Raw genomic sequence first — 24079 nt, forward strand, 5'->3', positions numbered from 1 at the left:
ACGGCTGTTGACCCACACAGGGGAATACAGGAACAGACTGGTTAGGCTGGCACACAGACTGGTGGGAATAGGCAGGCACGACTGGTATGCAGGCAGGCGGGTATGCAGGCAGGGGGGTACAGGCAAGCATGGCTAGAGTGCAGACAGGAAGGCACTAGCAGGTAGGAACACAGGCGGGATAGGACCCAGTACACACTGGGACTCTGGAACAGAACCACAGATGCGGCGGACAAACACAGCAGAGTGAGGCCGCCCAGAGAAGTGAGCGAGAGCAGGGCAGGACGAGACCGCCCGGAGCGGTGAGCAAGAGCAGGGCAGGACGAGACCGCCCGGAGCGGTGAGCAAGAGCAGGGCAGGACGAGACCGCCCGGAGCGGTGAGCAAGAGCAGAGCAGGACGAGACCGCCCGGAGCGGTGAGCAAGAGCAGAGCAGGACGAGACCGCCCGGAGCGGTGAGCAAGAGCAGAGCAGGACGAGACCGCCCGGAGCGGTGAGCAAGAGCAGAGCAGGACGAGACCGCCCGGAGCGGTGAGCAAGAGCAGAGCAGGACGAGACCGCCTGGAGCGGTGAGCAAGAGCAGAGCAGGACGAGACCGCCTGGAGCGGTGAGCAAGAGCAGAGCAGGACGAGACCGCCTGGAGCGGTGAGCAAGAGCAGAGCAGGACGAGACCGCCTGGAGCGGTGAGCAAGAGCAGAGCAGGGCTGCCGGAGCAGCGAGCAAAAGGGTCAGAGCGGAGCAAGGCTGCCGGAGCAGCGAGCAAAAGGGTCAGAGCGGAGCAAGGCTGCCGGAGCAGCGAGCAAAAAGGTCAGAGCATGCTAGAACCGCCGGTGCGGTGAGCAAGGCAGAGCAGGGGGGACAGGGCTCTGTTCACACGGAACAGACAGGAAGGGAAAGGCAGAGCCAGATACCCACAGGGTACTTGCAGTGAAGTAGCGAGTGGACCACAAACTCACAAACGGGAGTACAGAGACAACAAGCAGGAGTTAGGTACGAGTTCAGACTCTGCAGAAAAAGGAAAGGAACGGACAGAGAAAAAACAGGTAAAAGATAGGAGAGAGTTCAGACTGGAACTGAGTGTACGGAGGAGACCGACACTGCAGCGGGATACAGGAGCGGGTCTGGGAATACGGCCCCCAGAGAGGCGGAACGAACAGGCAAGGAGCGTGTTCAGACAGGACAGACAAGATACAGGAGCGGGTCTAGGTAATCGGCCCCTAGAAGGCGGGAGGAACAGGCTAGGAGCGTGTTCAGACAGGCCTGGAAATACAGCCTCCAGGATAGGCAGACAAGAGAACACAGAACAGGACCTGGCACCTTCAGAGTGCAAGCACACACTGAATGAAACACAATGCTCAGGCAGGAATTGATTGGGGCAGCTGGGTTAAATACCAGGTGACAGACAGCAATAGGCTGAGGACGCACAAGGGGTGTGACCCACAGCAGGTACAAAAAGCAGGAAGTGATCGGGCGCCGCCCTTAAGCAGCAGAAACAGACACAAACAGACAGCATGGAGGGAAGCCAGAGAGACTTTCTGGACTGGAGATCAAGTGCGCGCTCTTGCACAGTGGGAGATGGACCACTATGCAAGGACGCCGCCAGGTATGTTACAATAAGTATTCAAACCCTTTGCTCAGTATTGAGTAGAAGCACCCTTTTGAGCTAGTACAGCCATGAGTCTTCTTGGGAATGATGCAACAAGTTTTTTACACCTGGATTTGGGGATCCTCTGCCATTCTTCCTTGCAGATCCTCTCCTGTTCCATCAGGTTGGATGCTGAACGTTGGTGGACAGACATTTTCAGGTCTCTCCAGAGATGCTCAATTGGGTTTAGGTCAGGGCTCTGGCTGGGCCAGTCAAGAATGGTCACAGAGTTGTTCTGAAGCCACTCCTTTGTTATTTTAGCTGTGTGCTTAGGGTCATTGTCTTGTTGGAAGGTGAACCTTCTGCCAAGTCTGAGGTCCAGAGCACTCTGGAAGAGGTTTTCATCCAGGATATCTCTGTACTTGGCCGCATTCATGTTTCCTTGAATTGCAACCAGTCGTCCTGTCCCTGCAGCTGAAAAACACCCCATAGCATGATGCTGCCACCACCATGTTTCACTGTTGGGATTGTATTGGGCAGGTGATGAGCAGTGCCTGGTTTTCTCCACACATACCACTTAGAATTATCACCAAAAAGTTCTATCTTCGTCTCATCATACCAGAGAATCTTATTTCTCATAGTCTGGGAGTCCTTCATGTGTTTTTGAGCAAACTCTATGCGGGCTTTCATATGTCTTGCACTGAGGAGAGGCTTCCGTCGGGCCACTCTGCCATAAAGGCCCGACTGGTGGAGGTCTGCAGTGATAGTTGGCTTTTTTGGAACTTTCTCCCATCTCCCTACTGCATCTCTGGAGCTCAGCCACAGTGATCTTGGGGTTCTTCTTTACCTCTCTCACCAAGGCTCTTCTCCACCTCTCTCACCAAGGCTCTTCTCCCACGATTGCTCAGTTTGGCTGGACAGCCAGGTCTAGGAAGACTTCTGGTGGTCCCAAACTTCTTCCATTTAAGAATTATGGAAGCCACTGTGCTCTTGGGAACTTGAGTACTGCAGAAATTCTTTTGTAACTTTGGCCAGATCTGTGCCTTACCACAATTCTGTCTCTGAGCTCCTTGGGCAGTTCCTTTGAGCTGATGATTCTCATTTGGTCTGACATGCACTGTGAGCTGTGAGGTCTTATATAGACAGGTGTGTGCCTTTCCAAATCAAGTCCTATCAGTTTAATTAAACATAGCTGGACTCCAATGAAGAGGTAGAACCATCTCAAGGAGGATCACAAGGAAATGGACAGCGTATGACTTAAATATGAGTGTCTGAGCAAAGGGTCTGAATACTTATGACCATGTGATATTTCAGTTTTTATTTTTTAATAAATTTTCAAAAATTTCTACATTTCTGTTTTTTTTTCAGTCAAGAGGGGTGCAGAGTGTACTTTAATGAGAAAAAAAATGAACTTTTTAGAGTTTACCAAATGGCTGCAATGAAACAAAGAGTGAAAAATTTTAAGGAGTCTGAATACTTTCCATACCCACTCTATATACATGTGTAATGTGTATATGTGTGTGCAATGTGTACACTGAGTCGGTATAATATACATGCGTATTTTATATACAATATGTGCGTATATATGTGTAATGTGATAACCATATTTTAAATTTACTGCTATATATGTGTGCACAATGTATATGCATGTGTAATGTGTATATGGGTGCAGTATGTACACTGACGTGCAAAAGGGTAAAAGTGTTTTGAACGTTTGACTTTCCGGCTCCATATCTCACATCCTCTACTGCTCCGAACGTGAGACTACAATCATTTTATAGACAATGATCTTAGCTATCTTATACATAAATTTGACTTTCAACTATTTAGCACATGATCAGTTCTGCAGATTCTTGTCGTGTCACTACATTGTTACTGTTTTGCTCCTGATGGTGGAAAAATCTTTTTCTTCCTGTAAACTACAAATTACAACCTGTTCTCACATTCCCTAATAGCTCAGTGTGTTATTCCCAAGCAAAAGGTCACTGTTTCAAATTATGCTGCAGCCATGAAGAAGATTTCCCAAGAAAAGAGAAGCAGCATCATCCAGTTCATCGCTAGCGGTCTCTCTGCCAAGAAAATTGCCAAACTGCATCATGTGAGCGCCATGACAGTTGGAAATATACAAAATGAAGTCCGTCCATCCATTCAGAAGCCAAGAGGTGAACGTCCAAGCAAAATATCGGAGTCAACAAGTCGGCTCATCACAAGGTCTATCAGTTCTTGCGCGTCAAACACGGCAGTGGAGGAGGCTCGTATGCTTCGTAATAGTGAGATCACAGACGTCCATTCAAGCACCGTGCGACGCACGTTACACAAGTCTGGAATGGTGGCCCGAAAAAAAAGGTGGAGAAGCCTTGACTTCAATATCGTCATAAGAAACGTCAGCTCCAGTTTGCAAAAAAGTATGAAAAGTGGACAGTAGAAGATTGGAAATGGGTGATTTGGAGCAAAGAGACAAATGTCAATAGGCTCTGGTGGGTGCAAAATGTGTCTGGAAGAAACAAGGGAAAAAGGGGCTAACGAATCGAGAAATTGAAGGAACTGTCAAGTTCGGTGGAGGAAGTCTGATGATATGGAGCTATTTCACATCCAAAAAAGGCGTTGGATATTTGACCAGGATCGATGGTGGTCTCAATGCTGAGCTATATGTGAGTATCCTACAAGATGAATTAGCTCGTACACTCGAGTACTATGGGTATGAAAATGACAACATAATATTCCAACAGAACAGCGACCCAAAGCATATGTCGAGATTGGCGAAGAAATGGTTCAATGACAATGAAGTAGATGTACTGGATTGGCCCCAGAGTCCCCAGACCTCAACCCAATCGAACACTTGTGGGTAGAGTTGAAGAAAAAGCTGTATACATACACAAGTGATTCGACAAGTATGCACCAACTTTGGGAACATGTAGAAGAGACCTAGGATTGGTTGAGACATGCTTGAATCTGTTCGAGAGCATGCCCAGAAGGATTCAGACAGTGTTGAAAGCCAAAGGTGGTGTGATGACACAGCATTTAATTTTAATTATGCCAGACGTATATTTTCAGTAGGTCAAGAAACATAGACTATTTTTCATATGAGTCCGAACGTTGACTCTTGAATTGACGTTTATGAATTGTTGAATGGCTACTTTTTATCTCTTATATCAGCTCCTACAGTTATTGTGTTGCTATCTTTGGAGGACCAAGATGCAGGGTCATTGAACAAACAATGTTTGCCAATATGTTGATTACCCATTGTATAACTCCATGTAGTTTGTTGACTTGCAAACAGTGAAGGACAAACCATGCAGATTGATTTAATACTCAAACAATGAGAGTTAACCTTATGCTACCTTCCCTCTGACCTGTGGATGATAGCCTGAACCACAGATGTGGGTAAAAAAAGGGATCTCTATCCTTCTTCAGGGAGACTCGACAAAACAGAAGCCAGAACACCATAAGACAATCAAGAGGGATGCAGATTTGACATTCTACAGGATGCCAGCCTAAGGGACCACGGCCCTAGCTGGGAGAAAACAGATGTACTCCATTGACCATCACTGAACCCATGGACACATTTGGGAAAGCCAGGTTGGGACACTCAGGTCACCTAGCCCCACGGAGACATTTGGGGAAGTCAGGTTGGGACCCTCCTGTCACTTTGCCCCATGGAGACGTTCGGAGAAGCCAGGTTGGGACCCTCCAGTCACCTGGTCAAGTACCTCAATGGACGGTCAGCTTCCTAAGCTTGTTGTTACCTCCTCTCTGTGGGTGCCCGCCAAAAGCGAGGTGCCACTGATGGGGGTAGTCAGCCCTGGAAGCCTCGAAGTCGCAGCTGCTCTAATCCCAGCGAGTCTTGTATATTTGCTGGGACTGTTCTATGTTATTGTCTGTTGGTGGTTCAATAAAGTATTGTCACACTGTTTTACCCTCACCCTGTGTTGTCTGAGTAGTGTTCTGTCCATGGGAAAGGAGAGTGGGCATTCAGTGGGATGAGCCCGGGTCCATGTGGTATTTCTAAAGACAGGCGGGCCAGCGGACGAGAGCACCCATTGACACCCGTTTCCCCACAGGTGGATTTACAAAATACTAACAAAATAATAAAAGTTAAAAGTTTGATTTTTTTTTGGAGCAAAACAGTAACAATGCAGTGACCTGACAAGAATCTGCATAACTAATCATATGCTAAATAGCTGCAAGGCAAATTTATGTATGAGATAGCCAAGATGATTGTCCATAGAATGATGGTCGTCTCACATTCAGCAGTAGTAGATGGTGAGATATGGAGCCTGAAAGACAAAAGATCAAAACATTCTTACCCTTCTGCTCGTCAGTGTATCTGTAATGTGTTAACCATATATTAAATTTTCTGTTATATATGTGTGCACAATGTATATGCATGTGTAATGTATATATTGTATATGCATGTGTAATGGGTATATATGTGCACAATGTATATGCATGTGTAATGTATATATGTGTGGACTGTGTATATGCATGTGTAATGGGTATATATGTGCACAATGTATATGCATGTGTAATGTATATATGTGTGGACTGTATATATGCATGTGTAATGTATATATGTGTGGACTGTGTATATGCATGTGTAATGGGTATATATGTGCACAATGTATATGCATGTGTAATGTATATATGTGTGGACTGTGTATATGCATGTGTAATGGGTATATATGTGCACAATGTATATGCATGTGTAATGTATATATGTGTGGACTGTGTATATGCATGTGTAATGGGTATATATGTGCACTATGTATATGCATGTGTAATGTATATATTGTATATGCATGTGTAATGGGTATATATGTGCACTATGTATATGCATGTGTAATGGGTATATATGTACACTATGTATATGTATGTGTAATGTATATATGTGTGGACTGTGTATTTGCATGTGTAATGTATATATTGTATATGCATGTGTAATGGGTATATATGCGCACAATGTATATGCATGTGTAATGTATATATTGTATATGCATGTGTAATGGGTATATATGTGCACAGTGTGTATATACGGCGTAATGTACGTACACGTATATCTTATATACAATGTGTGTATGACTGTGTCATGTGTGTATTTGTGTGTAATGTTGTTTCCTCTCCGCAGAGATGCCCGGGCTGAATACTCCTCATTGCTGCTTGTTGCTCCTCACAGTTTTGGCCGTCGGTGAGTATTATATTGGAGTCTCTCACTGTAGACCTGAAACTTAGAAATACAAATCCAAGATATGTGCAAAAAAATGCAAAAATCCTTTCATTTGACATTCTGATAATCCGTCAGAGAACTACAAGATAATCATGAAGATATCCAGAATGATCAGGGCCGGAGTAAAGGAACGGTTCTGTGCCGTCTTTCATCTCATTGTCTGAGTGGATCCATCATCATCATCATCATCATCATCATCGTACTGAGGTTTCCTGTACCTTATGCCTCGGTAATGTCATTTTTAGCATATAATATTACATACTGGTTGATGGCCGTCCCTATCGCTTTGTGTCTCGCAGTTCTGCCGGCTCTGGGGAATGTGGTCGTCCGGAGAAATTCTGGTGAGTTTGATCTAATCTGAGTTATGCTGTGAATTCCTGACGTCACCTGGCTTCATCCATCTCTCTGTAGGCGCGGCGCCCTCGTCTTATTTGTTGACACTTCCTTAATGCACATTGTAAGGTTTTAAAGATCTTCAGAGGCAGAAACTTTACGCCTTCCCTACATTGTCATGAGCCACAGAAGAAGAAAAAAAACTTTTACGCTTCCTCTTTCCAGAAACTTGCTGAGACTTGAGGCTGCGCACATTCCTTTCTTTGGTCATGCATTCCCTTTCTAAAGCAGTGGAATTCCCTTCTTTCTCCCTCCTTCCCTAACAGCCAACTTTATATATGTACATCACACATTTTTACATTTGGTGGTTTTGAAAAAAAAATTGGCCTGCAAGTGGCTACCACTAGGGGGAGCTCACTGCAAATGCTGTATACAATGCTCAATAATGAATACAAGTGAGAGCCCCATAGTGGACACAGGAATAATCTTTTTAAAGAGATTTCTACTGCTATGATATTGATAACCACTGATGGCCACTTTCGGGTACTGCAGATCAGCTTCATTCATTAGCGTAAAAGTGCATTCCTAACAGTAAGAGTCTCAGTATCCTCAGAACAGAGCCCAGCCTCTGGAATTCTTACACTGTCCTGCAGATTTTTTTGGTTGATGGTGAGAAGAGAATGAAAACTAATGTTTCATATTTAGACATAACTGATGTGACATGTGGGTTTTCTGGGAACCTGGCGTATGCTGACATTTTATAATTTGTCACATTGCTGACATCTAGTGGCCAATTCAAAAATTGCATCTCATAATAAATCACCTGCGTAACATAATAATCGTTATTTCCATATCGTCAACATATTCCGTGTCAATAATATCCAAGAGCCAAAATTATTTTTTCATATATATTTTTCTGTCCACAGAGCCTAAGGCTTCTTTAACATGTCCTGATATTTCTGGTAATGGAAAAACCAGTACCGATGCGATCAGTGTCTGTGTATCTGTGTGTACGTGTGTGGCATCCATGTGCACCATCCGTGTTACATGTACTAGAGTAGAATGCAGAATAGAAATGACAGGTGTTTAGGTGTTAAAGATCTGTGAGATATATAGTTAGTGCTGTGCATGTGTAGTTTACTGTACTTGTATTAAGCTAATAAATATATGAAGAAAATGATGCAGGGTCTCCCACCCCCTCTATTTTTCATAACCAGCAAAATTAAAGCAGACAGCTGCACTCTTATATGATCAGATTGGGAAGTTCCCTGGTTATTGGGCCCTTCCCAGCCAAAAACACAAGCCTGCAGCTGCTCCAGAATTGGTGCATCCATTAGATTCGCCAATTCTGGCGCTTTGCCCAGCTCTTCCTGATTGCCCTGTATTTTTTGGGGGGGATTACTGGGTTAGTAATGGGGGTGTCTGATAGACTTCTCTCCATTACTAACCCCAGGGCTTGTTGTCAGCTGTAAGTTTTGACAAACCACAGCTGACATCAACCCTTATACCATTAAACCGATTACCACCGCACCAGGGCAATCGGGAAGAGCTGGGCAAAGCCCAAAATTGGCACATCCAATGGATTCATCAATTCTGGGGCTGCTGTGGGTTGGTATTTTTAGGCTGAGAAGGGCCCAATAACTAGGGACCTTCCCAGCCTGATAATATCAGCCCAAAACTATCTGCTTTACGTTTGCTGGTTATAAAAAAAATATGGGGGACCCCACATCATTTTCTTCATTTATTTTTTAGCTTAATACAAGTAAAGTAAACTACACACACACGGCACTAATTATACATCTCACAGATCTATCTGTCTCGATCTTTGCACATGTAACACATTAACATCTGTCATTTCTATTCTGCATTCTATTCCTGTACATATAACATGGATGGGGCACACAGATGACGCACACGTACACACAGACATGGATAGCACCGGTACTGTTTTTTCCATATCAGGACATGTGAAAGAGGCCTTATGAAGTAAAAAAAAGAAAAACAGGAAAGAAGTCGAGTTGAGTTAAATGTTGAAAAATTGTAATTCTGTCATGTGAAAAAATGGCACTGTTTCCGCTTCTTGCGGTGGATCCACACCCCGCCACCCGCCTGACGTCACACTACGCCAGACGGAGGAGCTGATATGGATCTACCGTTTGCACCAACGTGAAGTTCCGCACCCCCCTTAAGGATGCGTAAGGTCAGATTGGTTCAGTTCTACACCATCACCTTCTGTCCACATGGGTACAGAGAGGCACCAGAGAGTGAGAAAAGGTGGTCCACTCAGTCACTGACGTGGCCCCACACTCACTCACACCCCTGACAGGCTGAGAGGCTCTTTCACTACTCCAGTGAAGCAGAGCCTTGTCGGCCTGGATAAAGCTGCCACCAGTCTCTATTTAATATAACAGACTTATATTGGGCTAGAAACCAGCCCAGTAGCGCGTTCGTTGGACCGAACAACAGACGTAAGGTTAAATTATATATTTAATCGCCATAAGGGCTCACTAAACAATCTACTATATACATAAGGGTTACATATACAGTGGTCAGAGTTACAAATGCAAAAGCATGGTACAACAAGTATAAGCAGATCTTAAAGTCAGTTACTAGCTTAGATTGAAAGCCTGGCTCGGGGGATGGGTGGCCACATGGGGGAGGTTGTGGTCCCTCACTTGGTTGGTGGATTTCTCCCACATGTCTTGATGGCACGAGCTCCCCCAGGAAAAGACAGGTGGGAGGAGATCTGCAGGAGTTTTTAAACTCTCTGGGTTACTCCCAGGGCTGGACCTAACTCTCCACCCACCTTGGTCTAAGCTTGCTACCATCTCCCGAAGCCAAAATGGGCTACAATTCCTTACTGAGTGCCCCTAGGGAGCTGATTCTGGAGTCATTGGGTCCAGCTGGGCCCCAGCTACGCGTGGAGACCAAACACACTGGTGCTAGGAGGTTCCAAAAGGCTGGGACATGTATCTCCTCGTCCCTACATGCTAGATTGGGCTGGGATGCAGTCTGGCATTCGCTATCTCCCCCTGAGCTAGAAAATCCATTTTCTGAAGAGCTGGGACATATAGTTCTTCCACAACTCGGTATTGAAATATAGTACCTTAACAAAAGAGCACATCTTAGTGATCACTACAGGGTGCCCTTCCTGTCAGCTCTTCTCACAGCTGCAGAGAGACTCTCATACTGAAGCCCCCCTCCCTCCTCTCTTACAGCTGTGGGTCGGATTACACTGTGCCTGGAGACCTGACAACCAGGGCGCATGTGATTATTCTGGAATATTTTTCACATGTCATTCTTTTTTAATAATGATATGGCAACCGTATTCTTCAAGTCAGAACGATTAAGGCATATTCCACATTTATAGAGTTTATATATATTTTTTTACGGCTTTCAGAAGAAAAAAAATGTGTTTGTGTTGCCATTTTCTAAAAGCCTAATTTTTTTTTTTATCTTACTGACAGCGAAGATGTAAGAAGACTTCTTTTTTTGTGGAGGGGCGAGCTGGTATCGTTTTGGGGTACATTAAATTTTTTTAATGCTTTTTATTTATACTTTCTGGGGAGTCGAAGCGATCATTAAAAACACACAATCCTGGCATTTTTTTTTCTTTACAACATTTATCATATGTATAAATACATTTCACTACAGTTTGGGGCCAGAAGAAATGTGGGAGCACACCGAGCGACTGTTAGCCTTTTGTGTCCATGTCCAATAAAGAATTCACATCATTTAATCGATTAATGAACGGTCACTTCTTATACTATTGCATCTTTAAATAATTGATAATAATAATAGTTTTATGGAAACATTTTTTTAAATTATTATTCTTAGAATGGGAAAAGGGAATGATTTGAATTTTAAGGCTTTTTTTTTAAAAATGTCAATTTTTAAACTATTTTTTGCACATTTTTTTTTACGAGTTTGAACCAGCGATCACCTGTACAATATGTGGCGATGCTTTAGTATTGCAGTGTATTGTCTAATTACCAGTCTGCAAAGATTGTTGTACCCTATTGGGTACGGAAACTACAACAAGCTAGTTGCAAAAAATCTAACTGGTCTCGACTTTTAGCATTTTGGTTGTTGCAGAACCTTAGGGATTGCACTATGCTGCAAGAACAATAAAGTAAAGAATACAGACTTCTCTGATATCCCTGTAACCATAAAGACTCTTATGATATAATGAACTCATTATTGTTATGATCTGCAACAAGTACTAAGGAAAGATAGGGGGAAAGCTGTCCCTACAGTAAGACTAAGCTGAATCCCTACGATGTAGCGGGCTGCCTGTTCCTAGCGAACAGACCCGCCTTAGTCCTCGGCTAGTCTGAACGAAGACCTATAGCATAAGGGAAGGGGTCCCTAAAAGAACTAAGGACTGGGACAAAAATGGGACACCTCCTAAACAGAGAAGTTGTTGCAGAACACAAAAAGACAAACAGACAAAAAAGTACTAGAGGTCCCAGAGGACCAAGCGAACTGACAGAGAAAGGCACAGAAGCACCTGGCTAGAGAAAAAGTCAAACACTGAAGTCCAGCACAGCCAGAAGGGCGGAGCTGGAATATAAAGGCAGATGGTCACGTGACCGCAAAACACAAGATGGAAAAACAGACAGGAGGGTTCTAACAATTATTTACCATAAATGTATATATAAACAGAGCAATTGTTTTTTTATTTTTTATTTTTTTATTTATCCCACGGGCCGATTGCGCCGTATAAGAAGTGGATCTGTGCCATATTTTCTACACTACTTGTTCTATGTTTCTTACACAAGACGTTGCTGTGTTAATTTTTCTGCCTTCCATACTAATAGTAGCTCCAGGCCGCACTGATTTGTAGAGGACAATTTTCTCTGTCTAAAAACCTAAATAGTTTTCTCCTTTACTGCCATTGGCATTTACTGAAATTACTCTAATGTATATGCAAGTACATTTATAGATTTTTGTTTTAAAAAAAGGTAAAAAGTTACTAAAAATAAATAAAAAAACATTTACAATAAATTCATTTTTGTAATCCATATAGTAAGAGTAAAAAATAAAAAAAAACAGTAAAAATAGCAGTCACATCCTGTATCCCCATAATCATCACATTACATTTTTTGGGGGCATTTAATCTCATAATATAAGTTAATACAAATGTAAAGGTTACATATGTGTTTGGCAAAATGAGGCCTAAGAAAAACTAGAGATCGTTTTGCGATAAACAAGATTTCATAAGTTTACCCAAAAAATAAAAATAATATGTAATGGCTGTTATGACCATAAATAAATGTGGGAAAGCGACAACAACAAAAAAATTCTTCCAGCCGGATTACCAGGTGCATCACTAAATTTCGACAATTTCTAAAATTCAAACAAAAAAATTAAATTACAGACTTTGCGGCGTACAGCTTTCTCCCTACTTTTTCGGTTATATTCACACATAGTGGTTTTTTTTGTAGAAATTACAGGTAAATATATTTTTACCATTTTTATGCCATATTTCCATATGTGTTTCATATGCATTGTATAATGTGTATATATACAGTCATGACTAAAAGTGTTGACACCCTTGAAATTTCTCCCAGAAAATTATGGCAATTACAATGTTTTGTTATACACATGTTTATTTCCTTTCTGTGTATTGGAACAACACAAAAAAACTGAGAAAAAAAGGAAAATTGGACACAATTTCACACAAAAGCCCAAAAAATGAGCCAGACAAAATTGTTAGCACCTCTCCAAAATCGTGGATAAACAACTTTGTTTCAAGCATGTGATGCTCGTTCATACTCACCTGTGGCAAGTAACAGGTGTGGGCAATATGAAAATCACACCTGAAACCAGATAAAAAGGGGAGAAGTTGACTCAATCTGTGCATTGTCTGTCTGTGTGTGCGCCACACTAAGCATGGTCCGGATGGTGGATAAGCAGCCCTAATCAAGTTCCAAAGAAATTCAAGCTTTCCTGCAGGCTCGGGGTGCATCAGTGTCAGTGCCAACTATCCATTAACATGTGAATCAAATGAAATGCTATGGTTGGAGATCCAGGAGTACCCCGCTGCTGACAGACATAAAAAAGCTAGACTGCAGTTTGCCAAAATGTACATGAGTAAGCCAAAATCCTTGTGGCAAAGTGTCTTGTGGACAGATGAGACCAAGATAGAGCTTTTTGGTAAAGCACATCATTCTACTGTTTAGCTAAAACGGAATGAGGCCTACAAAGAAAAGAACACAGTACCTACAGTCAAATATGGTGGAGGGTCACAGATGTTTTGGGGTTGTTTTGCTGCTTCTGGCACTGGGTGCCTTGACTGTGTGCAAGGCATCATGAAATCTGAAGATTACCAAAAGATTTTGGGTGGCAATGTAGTGCCCAGTGTCAGAAAGCTGGGTTTGCATCCTAGGTCATGGGTCTTCCAGCAGAACACTGACCCCAAGCATACTTCAAGAAGCCCCCAGAAATGGATGGAAACAAAGCGCTGGAAAGTCCTGAAGTGGCAGCAATGAGTCCGGATCTTAATCCCATTGATCACCTGTGGAGAGATCTTAAAATTGCTGTTGGGAGAAGACGTCTTGAAATATGAGAGTCCTGGAGACGTTTGTAAGAAGAGACATCCAAAACTCCAGCCGAGAGGCGTAAGAAGCGATTGATGGTTATAGGAAGCGATTGATTGCAGTCATTTATTCCCGAGGGTGCAACCAAATGTTAGGTGCAAACAATTTTGTCTGGCCCATTTTTGGGGTTTTGTGTGAAATTATATCCATTTTGCCTTTTTATCTCAGTTTTTTTATGTTGCTCCATTACACACAAAGGAAATAAACATGTGTATACCAAAACATGTGGGATTGCAATAATTTTCTGGCAGAAATACTTAGATTTCTGAAACAATTTCAAAGGTGCCAACATTTTTGTCCATGACTGTATAATATGTACTTAACATGTATCCTGTATGTGTCTAATGTATGTACACATATGTCAAATTTGTATAAACTATATTTATAATAATGGCATGGTAATACATGAGAAAAGACAAAAAAAGGAAAAAAAAAACTTTTGCCACCTGAATAATTAAAGTCTCCGTCACCAAATTAATGTCAGGAAAAGTGTAAATTTTCAAACTCTAGTACATATAGCTGCCTTTTTTCCTTTTGTAGAGGATGTTCACACAATGGGGTAAAAAACAACAACCTATCAGTTAAATAAAAAAAAACACACAAAAAAAGTTAACAAAAATATATCAGATATTGAAGTGTAAAGAGTTATCACCAGGTGGCGGTAGATTCCTGCCGTCCATTACGGCCTCGTTTGATAGATTGCTATAAGGGCGCTCAATGATCGGGCAGAAAGAAGGAGGACGAGAGATACGTTACGCTTCATGATTTTATCTTATCATATTGCAATAATTAGTTTTTCCTCTCACGTACTGAAAGTCTTGGGAAGAATAATGTAGTGATTTGTTTTCGCCACCCTGCAACTTTTACCAAACACTGGCATACCATACTATACTATACTGTACCATACTCTACCATACTCTACCACACCATACTATACCATGCTATACTGTACCATACCCCACCATACACTACCATACTCTACCATACACTACCACACCATACTATACCATGCTATACTGTACCATACCCCACCATACACTACCATACTCTACCACATCATACTCTACCATACTATACTCTACCATATTATACATACCTTACCATACTCTACCATACTATACTCTACCATACTATACATACCCTACCATACCATACTATACCATGCTATACTGTACCATACCCCACCATACACTACCATACTCTACCACATCATACTATACCATACTCTACCATACCATACTCTACCATACTATACTCTACCATACCATACTCTACCATACTCTACCATGCTATACGGTACCATACCCCACCATACACTACCATACTATACCATACTCTACCATACCATACTCTACCATGCTATACTCTACCATACTCTACCATACCCTACCATACTATACCATACTCTATCATACTATACTGTACAATGCTATACTCTACCATACTCTACATACCCTACCATACTCTACCACACCATACTATACCATGCTATACTGTACCATACCCCACCATACACTACCATACTCTACCACATCATACTATACCATACTCTACCATACCATACTCTACCATACTATACTCTACCATACCATACTCTACCATACTCTACCATACCATACTCTACCATGCTATACTCTACCATACACTACCATACCCTACCATACTATACCATATTCTATCATACTATACTGTACAATGCTATACTCTACCATACTCTACATACCCTACCATACTCTACCACACCATACTATACCATGCTATACTGTACCATACCCCACCATACACTACCATACTCTACCACATCATACTATACCATACTCTACCATACCATACTCTACCATACTATACTCTACCATACCATACTCTACCATACTCTACCATACCATACTCTACCATGCTATACTCTACCATACACTACCATACCCTACCATACTATACCATATTCTATCATACTATACTGTACAATGCTATACTCTACCACACCATACTATACCATGCTATACTGTACCATACACTACCATACCATACCATACTCTACCACATCATACTCTACCATACTATACTCTACCATACTCTACCATACCATACTCTACCATACCCTACCATACTATACCATACTCTATCATACTATACTGTACAATGCTATACTGTACCATACTCTGCCATACTCTACCATACTATACTCTAACAAACTCTACCATGCTATATTCTACCATAATATACATACTTTACCATACCATACTCTACCTTGCTATACTCTACCATGCTCTACCATACTATACCATACTCTAACATGCTATACTATACCATACTGTACTATAATATATACTCTACCATACTATACTCTACCATACTCTACCATTCCATACTCTACCATACCCTAACATACTATACCATACTCTATCATACTATACTGTACAATGCTATACTGTACCATACTCTGCCATACTCTACCATACTATACTCTAACAAACTCTACCTTGCTATACTCTACCATGCTCTACCATACTATACCATACTCTAACATGCTATACTATACCATACTGTACCATAATATATACTCTACCATACTCTACCATGCTATACCATGCTCTACCATACTATACTATACCATACTCTACCATACTATACTATACTCTACCATACCATACTCTACCATACTCTACTATACCATACTCTACCATACTCTACTCTACCATACTATACGTACCCTACCATACTCTACCATACTTTACCATACCATACTCTACCATACTCTACCATACTCTACCATACCATACTATACATACCCTACCATACTCTACTATACCATACTATACATACTCTACCATACTCTACTATACCATACTATACATACTCTACCATACTCTACCATACTCTACTATACCATACTATACATACCCTACCATACTCTACCATCCTGTACCATACTCTACCATACCATCCTCTACCATACTCTACCATACTTTACCATACTATACATACTCTACATACTATACCATACCATACTCTACCATACTATACATACTCTACCATACTATACATACCCTACCATACTCTACCATACTATATCATACCATACTCTACCATACTATACATACTTTACCATACTATACCATACCATACTCTACCATACTATACATACTCTACCATACTCTACTATACCATACTATACATACCCTACCATACTCTACTATACCATACTATACATACTCTACCATACTCCACTATACCATACTATACATACTCTACCATACTCTACTATACCATACTATACATACTCTACCATACTCCACTATACCATACTATACATACCCTACCATACTCTACTATACCATACTATACATACTCTACCATACTCCACTATACCATACTATACATACTCTACCATACTCTACTATACCATACTATACATACTCTACCATACTCTACCATACTATACCATACTAAACATACTCTACCATCCTATACCATACTCTACCATACTATACTCTACCATACCATACTCTACCATACTCTACCATACTAAACATACTCTACCATCCTATACCATACTCTACCATACCATACTCTACCATACTATACATACCCTACCATACTCTACCATACTCTACCATACTATACTATACTCTACCATACTATACTCTACCATACTCTACCATACCATACTCTACCATACTCTACCATACTATACATACCCTACCATACTCTACCATACTATACTATACTCTACCATACTATACACTACCATCCTATACCATACTCTACCATACCATACTCTACCATACTCTACCATACTATACATACCCTACCATACTCTACCATACTATACTATACTCTACCATACTATACACTACCATCCTATACCATACTCTGCTTGTAACGACTTGTTTTTCTTTTGTGATACAGATGATACCGCCACTCCGTCTCCAGACACAGGTGAGGGGATAAGTCCAGGACTTGGTCCTCGGCCCCCACTATTCTGCTTTGTGAGCTCATTTATCTATCTCCGGGTCCCCAGTCACCAACAGACCTATTCCTGTATTCTAATAAAGTTCTTTATAATCTTTATATGTGTGCCATATCCACTTTTATTGTTGTATGCAGATTAGCCGGGACTAGTCCGTCGGGCATTTTTTCCACCTGAAAAAATGACGCCCCCTCGGCCTGACTGACGTCTTCCTCGCTGTGCTCAAAATCTATTCAAAGCAGGAGATCTCTCACGTGAGCACAACATCCTGCCCTGAGGACAGAACCTGGGCCGGGCCAGCCTGGCAGTAGACGTCCTACCGGACTAGTCCTTAATATATACGTGTTTTATTTGTGAAAAACGACCGTCTGAATGGAGCCCAAAAGGTGATTTTGGCGCTCAGATATGTAGATTGTTTTAGGGCATAAGATACTTTATTAGAATACAGAAATACGGTTCTGACGCATTAAGGTGGCGGCTTAGGGGCTTTGAGGGTCCTGGCAGGATTCCTTAATAAATTATTTTATATCTATTTTCACGTCCATTAACAATAACATTAACTGTATCTCTAACAGATGATGCTGGGAGTAAAGTGACCCCAACCCCAGGAGGTGAGTACACGTTGCATATGATGGAGGATACATTGCTCTGTCACCCCGAATGTTATATGCTATAAATACTAGAAAACATGATTAATAATGTGATAAAAAATTAAAGGGGCGCTCCACTCAGAGATGGCATTCCCCCCATCACTCCATCCCCAGGAACATGAAATCTCCGTCCTCTGGCATCTAAAGATGCTGCTGAACTATGCAGTTTTGGTGCTTTTTTTTCCCCTATAGGTTTCTATGGGGAGCCCGAAAAAATTCAAGGGGAAAAAAAATGCTGTTGCATTTTTAAGCGCAGACGCAGAATCAAAGCTTTTCTGTCTTATTAAAAAAGCGTTAAAAACACGGATTCACATCTGCCCCAAAAACGCATTAAATGTGGGGGAACTTGCATAAAAGACATGCAGCAAACACGCCATAATCAGAGAAGATTGTTATTGCTTCATGTGATGCGGACGTCTGCAGAAAACGTGCAGAAGAGAAATAAACTGCTATGTCAGAGTCTACAATACCGATCAAGTACACAAAATTCTCCCAGTGACATCACCAGAGGATGTGGCTCAATTGCTTTAGCTCCTGCCTGTAATGTTGAAGGTTGTGAGTTCAAGTCATGGGGAGACTCACAAAAAAAGAAAAAATAACATTTTTGTAATTGTTTTTTATAATTTTTAGTAGTTTTATAGGAACAAAAAAATCTGACTTTTTAGTCACCCCTAGTATACAAGGGACATAGAAATACACTATGATATACACTGTATCTCTATGTATATGTATTATCTGCTTCTGGGTTCAGTGCCTGCAATACAGCTCAAGATTACCAAATTCTCCTACCTATATCATTGAGGGCTGTGCCTCAAAGCTAGCGCTACTCCCTGCGAACTTGTTGCTGTGAGTTCAAGACTCATGGAGACTCGAGAACAAGGGAACAGTTTAATTTAATTTATGTATGAGCAGAAATGAGGCCCCCGCGGAGGAGCTGTTGGAGCAGAGAGGTGTGTATAAGAAATCGGGACAAAGCCCTGATGTGCCGGGACAAGGCCCTCAAATTGGGACAGCCCCGCTGAATCCAAGATAGTTGGGAGTTAAGAAAGTCGGATCTATGAAAACATAAAGTTATTCAATCTGTACTGTGAATGTCGTAAAGAAAAAAAAAAATTACTGATTATTAGTTGTGCATGTCCTTAAAAAATGCAATAAAAAGTGATCAATACGTTGTATGTACCCCACATGGTACCAATAAAAATGTCAGCTGCTGCTAATCAGGGACCAATGATTGGCTGCAGCGGTCATGTGATATAAACAATGTCTCACAAACCACCAGGAAACACAGCACTCAGAAATGGCGCCTGTCCAGGTTAGTATTACATTTCTTTTGCCCCTTGAAGCTATGAAGAAGAGGGAAAGAGGGGGATGTCCCATAGTAAACAATCCCTTAAAGGGTTTAAGCTGAGTTTCATTAACATCCAAAAGGTACGGTGTTAACTACAGGTCATCGTAGAGGGTTTGGAGCTCTGTGTCAGAAAAAAGGGAGCTCTGACCGCTGTATAGATACATGAAATTAGAGAACTTTTAGCCTGAAAATGGAAGGTCGGAGTTGCACTTTATTTCTTTTATGTGTTTTCTTTCTCTCTCGTAGACTGTAAGGAGGTGAAGTATCCCTGTACCCGCGTGTATTCGGTGCAGAAGCCAGTCAAACAGTGCATCAGCTACCTGTGTGTCACCAGGTATTTATCACACATTTCTTAAAGGCAAAACTTACTGCAAGTGTAAAAAAAAGGTATTTTATTTTACATTTTTTATTTTGGCATTTTTAAATAGTTTTGAAAATCCTATGTGAAGATAACTTCTTTCTTGGTGTTTTAAAGTCCTATAGAATATTGCTTCTTCAGAGAGGAAGAGGACTAGAACTCCAGTGCCACCTATTGGAAGTAACAATCTAGAGTTCTAGTCCTCTTCCTCTCTGAAGAGACAATTTGCATATTTCGCAGAGGAGCATTAAAAGTCTCCTCACCTTGGCATGTCAGGCTTGAAATTTCACTCTCCGCAAGGAGAAAGGTTACCCTTTGGATCTCGGTCAGACGCCTCTCACCCAGCCAAACCAGAGCTCACACTTTGCACTGATGAGGAGCAGTACCCAGAAACATGGTGTCTGCAAATTGATAAGGCTTGCTAAAGGGTTGATATTGACTTTTCTGATTGCTACTTCCAATAGGTGGTGCTAGAGTTCTAGTCCTCTTCCTCCTTTAATTTCCCAGAGGAGCATTGCAAGGCTTAAAAGTCACCTTGGCATGTCAGGCTTGACATGTCAATCTCCGCAAGAAAAAACATTACCCATTGGATCAAAGTCCTATAGAAAAACACCAGAAAACAAATCCACATCTGGAGCATGTTTGGTTGAAAAAAAAAAAACTACAACGCAAGACTAAAATACCTTTTACGCAAGAAAAAATCTCCAGAAATAACCAAAGCTAAAAAATGCACTGGAAATTTTATGCCCCGGGACACTTTATGCCCCGGGACACTTTATGCACGGGACACTTTAGATCCTTTTCAACATGTGACATACGCGTATATGACATGCTGGGAGCTGCTGTGCATGATGGGTGCCGGCTGGAGTTTGGGGGGCCACAATCGTGAGGTTCCAATTGTGTCATCATGTATTGTTGCCAACTGTTCTGAGACACTTGGGGGAATAGGAGGAGAGGTTGTTTGGCAACTCCACCATAAGCGGTCGATCTGTAGTAGACTGTTGGCATTATGGGGGGTGCCAGCGTCACCTGGAGGGGTGGGATTTGGATGTTAAATAAATATCCACAGAAATGTTGAAACTTGGAGGTTCTGCTCCGAAAACTCAGCAAAAAGACAACTTGTGCACAACTAAAACCTCCGGAGGATTAGATTTAGTCTTACTATATGTGTTAGTCCATTTGCACCAGGATGGAGTCACAGATCACATTCTCCCAACACTTCCTTGTTCATTTCCTGTGTGATGTCGTTGCATGAAGGTGGCATGAAAAGTCAATGGACAAATTTACCTACAACTTACCCCAAAGTGATCATCTAACTGTGGCCAATGAGTCACTTCCCCAAGTTAATGGGGTTATCCCTTGAACAGATTTGTATTGTATGGGCCTTCACTGTGGTGCCCGTGGACTGCTATGGCCCCACATTGTATGTACTTACCTGTGCCTCCAATTCTATATATTTTATTTTATGGATACACAAGAAATAAACGTGGCATGTTCCATCGCATGCCGGAATGACTCTCCTCTAGTCGCTACATGGTGGCACATGGAGTGGCTCTAGTCTGTAGGGTCCAAGCATTTGCCACTAACAACCTTCTCAGACATCCCTCATCCCATCCTTTCCAACGAGATTCCCATACCTCCCTTTACCTCTAACCATTCTGCTCTTCTTACAGCGTCCGACGTGTCTACATGATAAACAAGGAGATTTGCACGAAGATCATGTGCAAGGAAGACGAGATCATCCAAGGTGAGTCTTCCAGCATAGACACGTCGTGGCCCATATAAAAAGCCCACCTGTCTCATTGTGATGTCTCTGCTCTCTCATGTACAGAAGACAAATGCCGCCAGCTGGCTGGGCTCCCTCCACGGCGCCTCCCAGACCCCCAAGAACCTGCCGAGGACGAAACTGATGGGAACTAACTACAGAAAAGTCCATATATGAACCCCCAGTATTATACACTCCAGTGGTGGGGTGACCTTCTCCAGGACACTGAATCTACAGCAATACTGTTATATGGGCCCCTTGTCACTTACCCTGACCCTATCACCTATTCAGTCTCCACGTACACCCCCATATAGTGCAAAAACGTAGGTGTTAGCCATAGCATCTTCTCCGATTCTGGAATGCTTTCTATGGTGGTGCTGGCATAGATGAAGTTGGGGGTCACTGCACATAAAAGACAACTTTAGAAAAAGCGGCACAATCATTAAAGAGCAATTCTAGTCTGATATACTAACCTTCCTAGCATATTTAGTTAATAGGGAACAGTATTATAATGGGTATAATTGGCAGTATTATAGCAGTTCTATTTTACACCTAGGTGGTAGTATTATAGTACTAATATTTTTTTGTCCATATAGGGCAGTATTATAATACTAAAAAAATTCAACAGGGGGCATGGTATTACACTAATAATACTTTTTTATCCATCAGGGGCAGTAGTGTACTACTAATATTTTTTGTCTACAGGGGTCAGTATTACAGTACCATTTTTTTGTCCATAGGGTGCAATATTATAGAACAATTTTTTTTTGTCCATAAGTGGCCAATATTATAATTCTAATATTTTTTGTCCATAGGGGGCAGTATTATAGTACAATTTTTTTTTTTGCCCCCAAAGTATTATAATTGTTATATTTTTGGTTCATAGGGGGGAAGTATTATAGTACTAATATTTTTTTGTCTACAGGGAGCAGTATTATTGTACCAATATTTTTTGTCCATAGGGAGTAGTATTATAGTACATTTTTTTTGTCCATAGGAAGCAGAATTATAGTACAATTTTTTGTCCATAAGAGAACAGTATTATAATACTATTATATTTAGTCTATGGGGCGCGGTATTATAAACACTATTTTTTTTTTGTCCATGGGGCACGGTATTTTAGTAATATTTTTTTATCCATCGGGGGCAGTATTATAATACCATTATTTTTTTTGTCCGCGGGCCATGGTATTATAGTAATAATAATTTTTATCCATCGGGGGCAGTATTATAATATTAATAAGTTTTGTCCATAGGGGGCAGTATTATGATAGTCTTGTGCTTATACCTAGGGGGGCATCATGGATTTCCTTGAGAAGAAATAACCATTTCCGTGCAGAAATACGCTATATTATACTCAATACTCAACTGTAGGCAATAATAAGCAGCTAAGAAATATAAAATCTGCAGCAATAACGCTAACGTCAGTAGTGACTAGATTTGCTCTTTAAGTGCAGGGATTAGTATATACCTCAGCTGGAAGGAGACGGGCTGTATACCGGTGTCAGGGGGTGGATATTAGGGACTAGTGTAAGACTTGTCTACAGGGATCACTTGGTTGCACTATATATTACATGACATTTCCTTTCTAATATATCTGTGCCTTTGTATCCCTATACATGTAATGATGTAACAAATGCTATATAAAGACATTTACTGAAGCCAGCTGTATCTTCTATTGTGTGTATACCTGTCCACACGCTGTATGTACCTGTGCTGCTATTGTTAGAAACCTCCTGTTAGTTTTTTCTATCTTGTGTTTTGCGGTCACGTGACCATCTGCCTTTATATTCCAGCTCCGCCCTTCTGGCTGTGCTGGACTTCAGTGTTTGACTGTTTCTCTAGCCTGGTGCTTTGGTGCCTATCTCTGTCAGTTCGCTTGGTCCTCTTGGACCTCTAGTACTTTTTGTCAGTTTGTCTTTTTATGCTCTGCAACAACTTCTGTTTAGGAGGTGTCCCATTTTTGTCCCAGTCCTTAGTACTTTTAAGGACCCCTCCCTTATTTCTATAGGTCTTCGTTCAGACTAGCCGAGGACTAAGGCGGGTCTGTTCACTAGGAACAGGCAGCCCGCTACATCGTAGGGATTCAGCTTAGTCTTACTGTAGGGACAGCTTTCCCCTATCTTTCCTTAGTACTTGTTGCAGATCATAACAGCTATAATAAGTGCTGAGAGAGTGATGTGCAATGCCGTTTTTCCATCTGTTAGGCGTCCGTTTTTCACATATAGCTCTCGTACCTATGGTGAGT

General features: G+C 41.6%; 1 protein-coding gene across 1 annotated transcript in view; it reads left to right on the forward strand.

The window, feature by feature from the left end:
* The window catches only part of MFAP5 (microfibril associated protein 5), a 37492-nt gene extending 14257 nt beyond the window's left edge, over window positions 1-23235 (forward strand). Inside the window, exons 2-8 of the mRNA XM_073684810.1 lie at window positions 6707-6766; window positions 7105-7146; window positions 17650-17679; window positions 18286-18321; window positions 19955-20042; window positions 21740-21813; window positions 21898-23235. Of these exons, the coding sequence (XP_073540911.1) occupies window positions 6709-6766; window positions 7105-7146; window positions 17650-17679; window positions 18286-18321; window positions 19955-20042; window positions 21740-21813; window positions 21898-21986 (417 nt within the window). The 5' untranslated portion in view covers window positions 6707-6708 and the 3' untranslated portion in view covers window positions 21987-23235. The remainder of the gene's footprint in view (window positions 1-6706; window positions 6767-7104; window positions 7147-17649; window positions 17680-18285; window positions 18322-19954; window positions 20043-21739; window positions 21814-21897) is intronic.
* The last annotated feature ends 844 nt before the right edge of the window (window positions 23236-24079 follow it).

Source organism: Phyllobates terribilis, unplaced genomic scaffold, assembly GCF_046119375.1.
Source record: "Phyllobates terribilis strain yellow unplaced genomic scaffold, ASM4611937v1 Scaffold_5__5_contigs__length_657084704, whole genome shotgun sequence".
NCBI lineage: Eukaryota > Metazoa > Chordata > Amphibia > Anura > Dendrobatidae > Phyllobates > Phyllobates terribilis.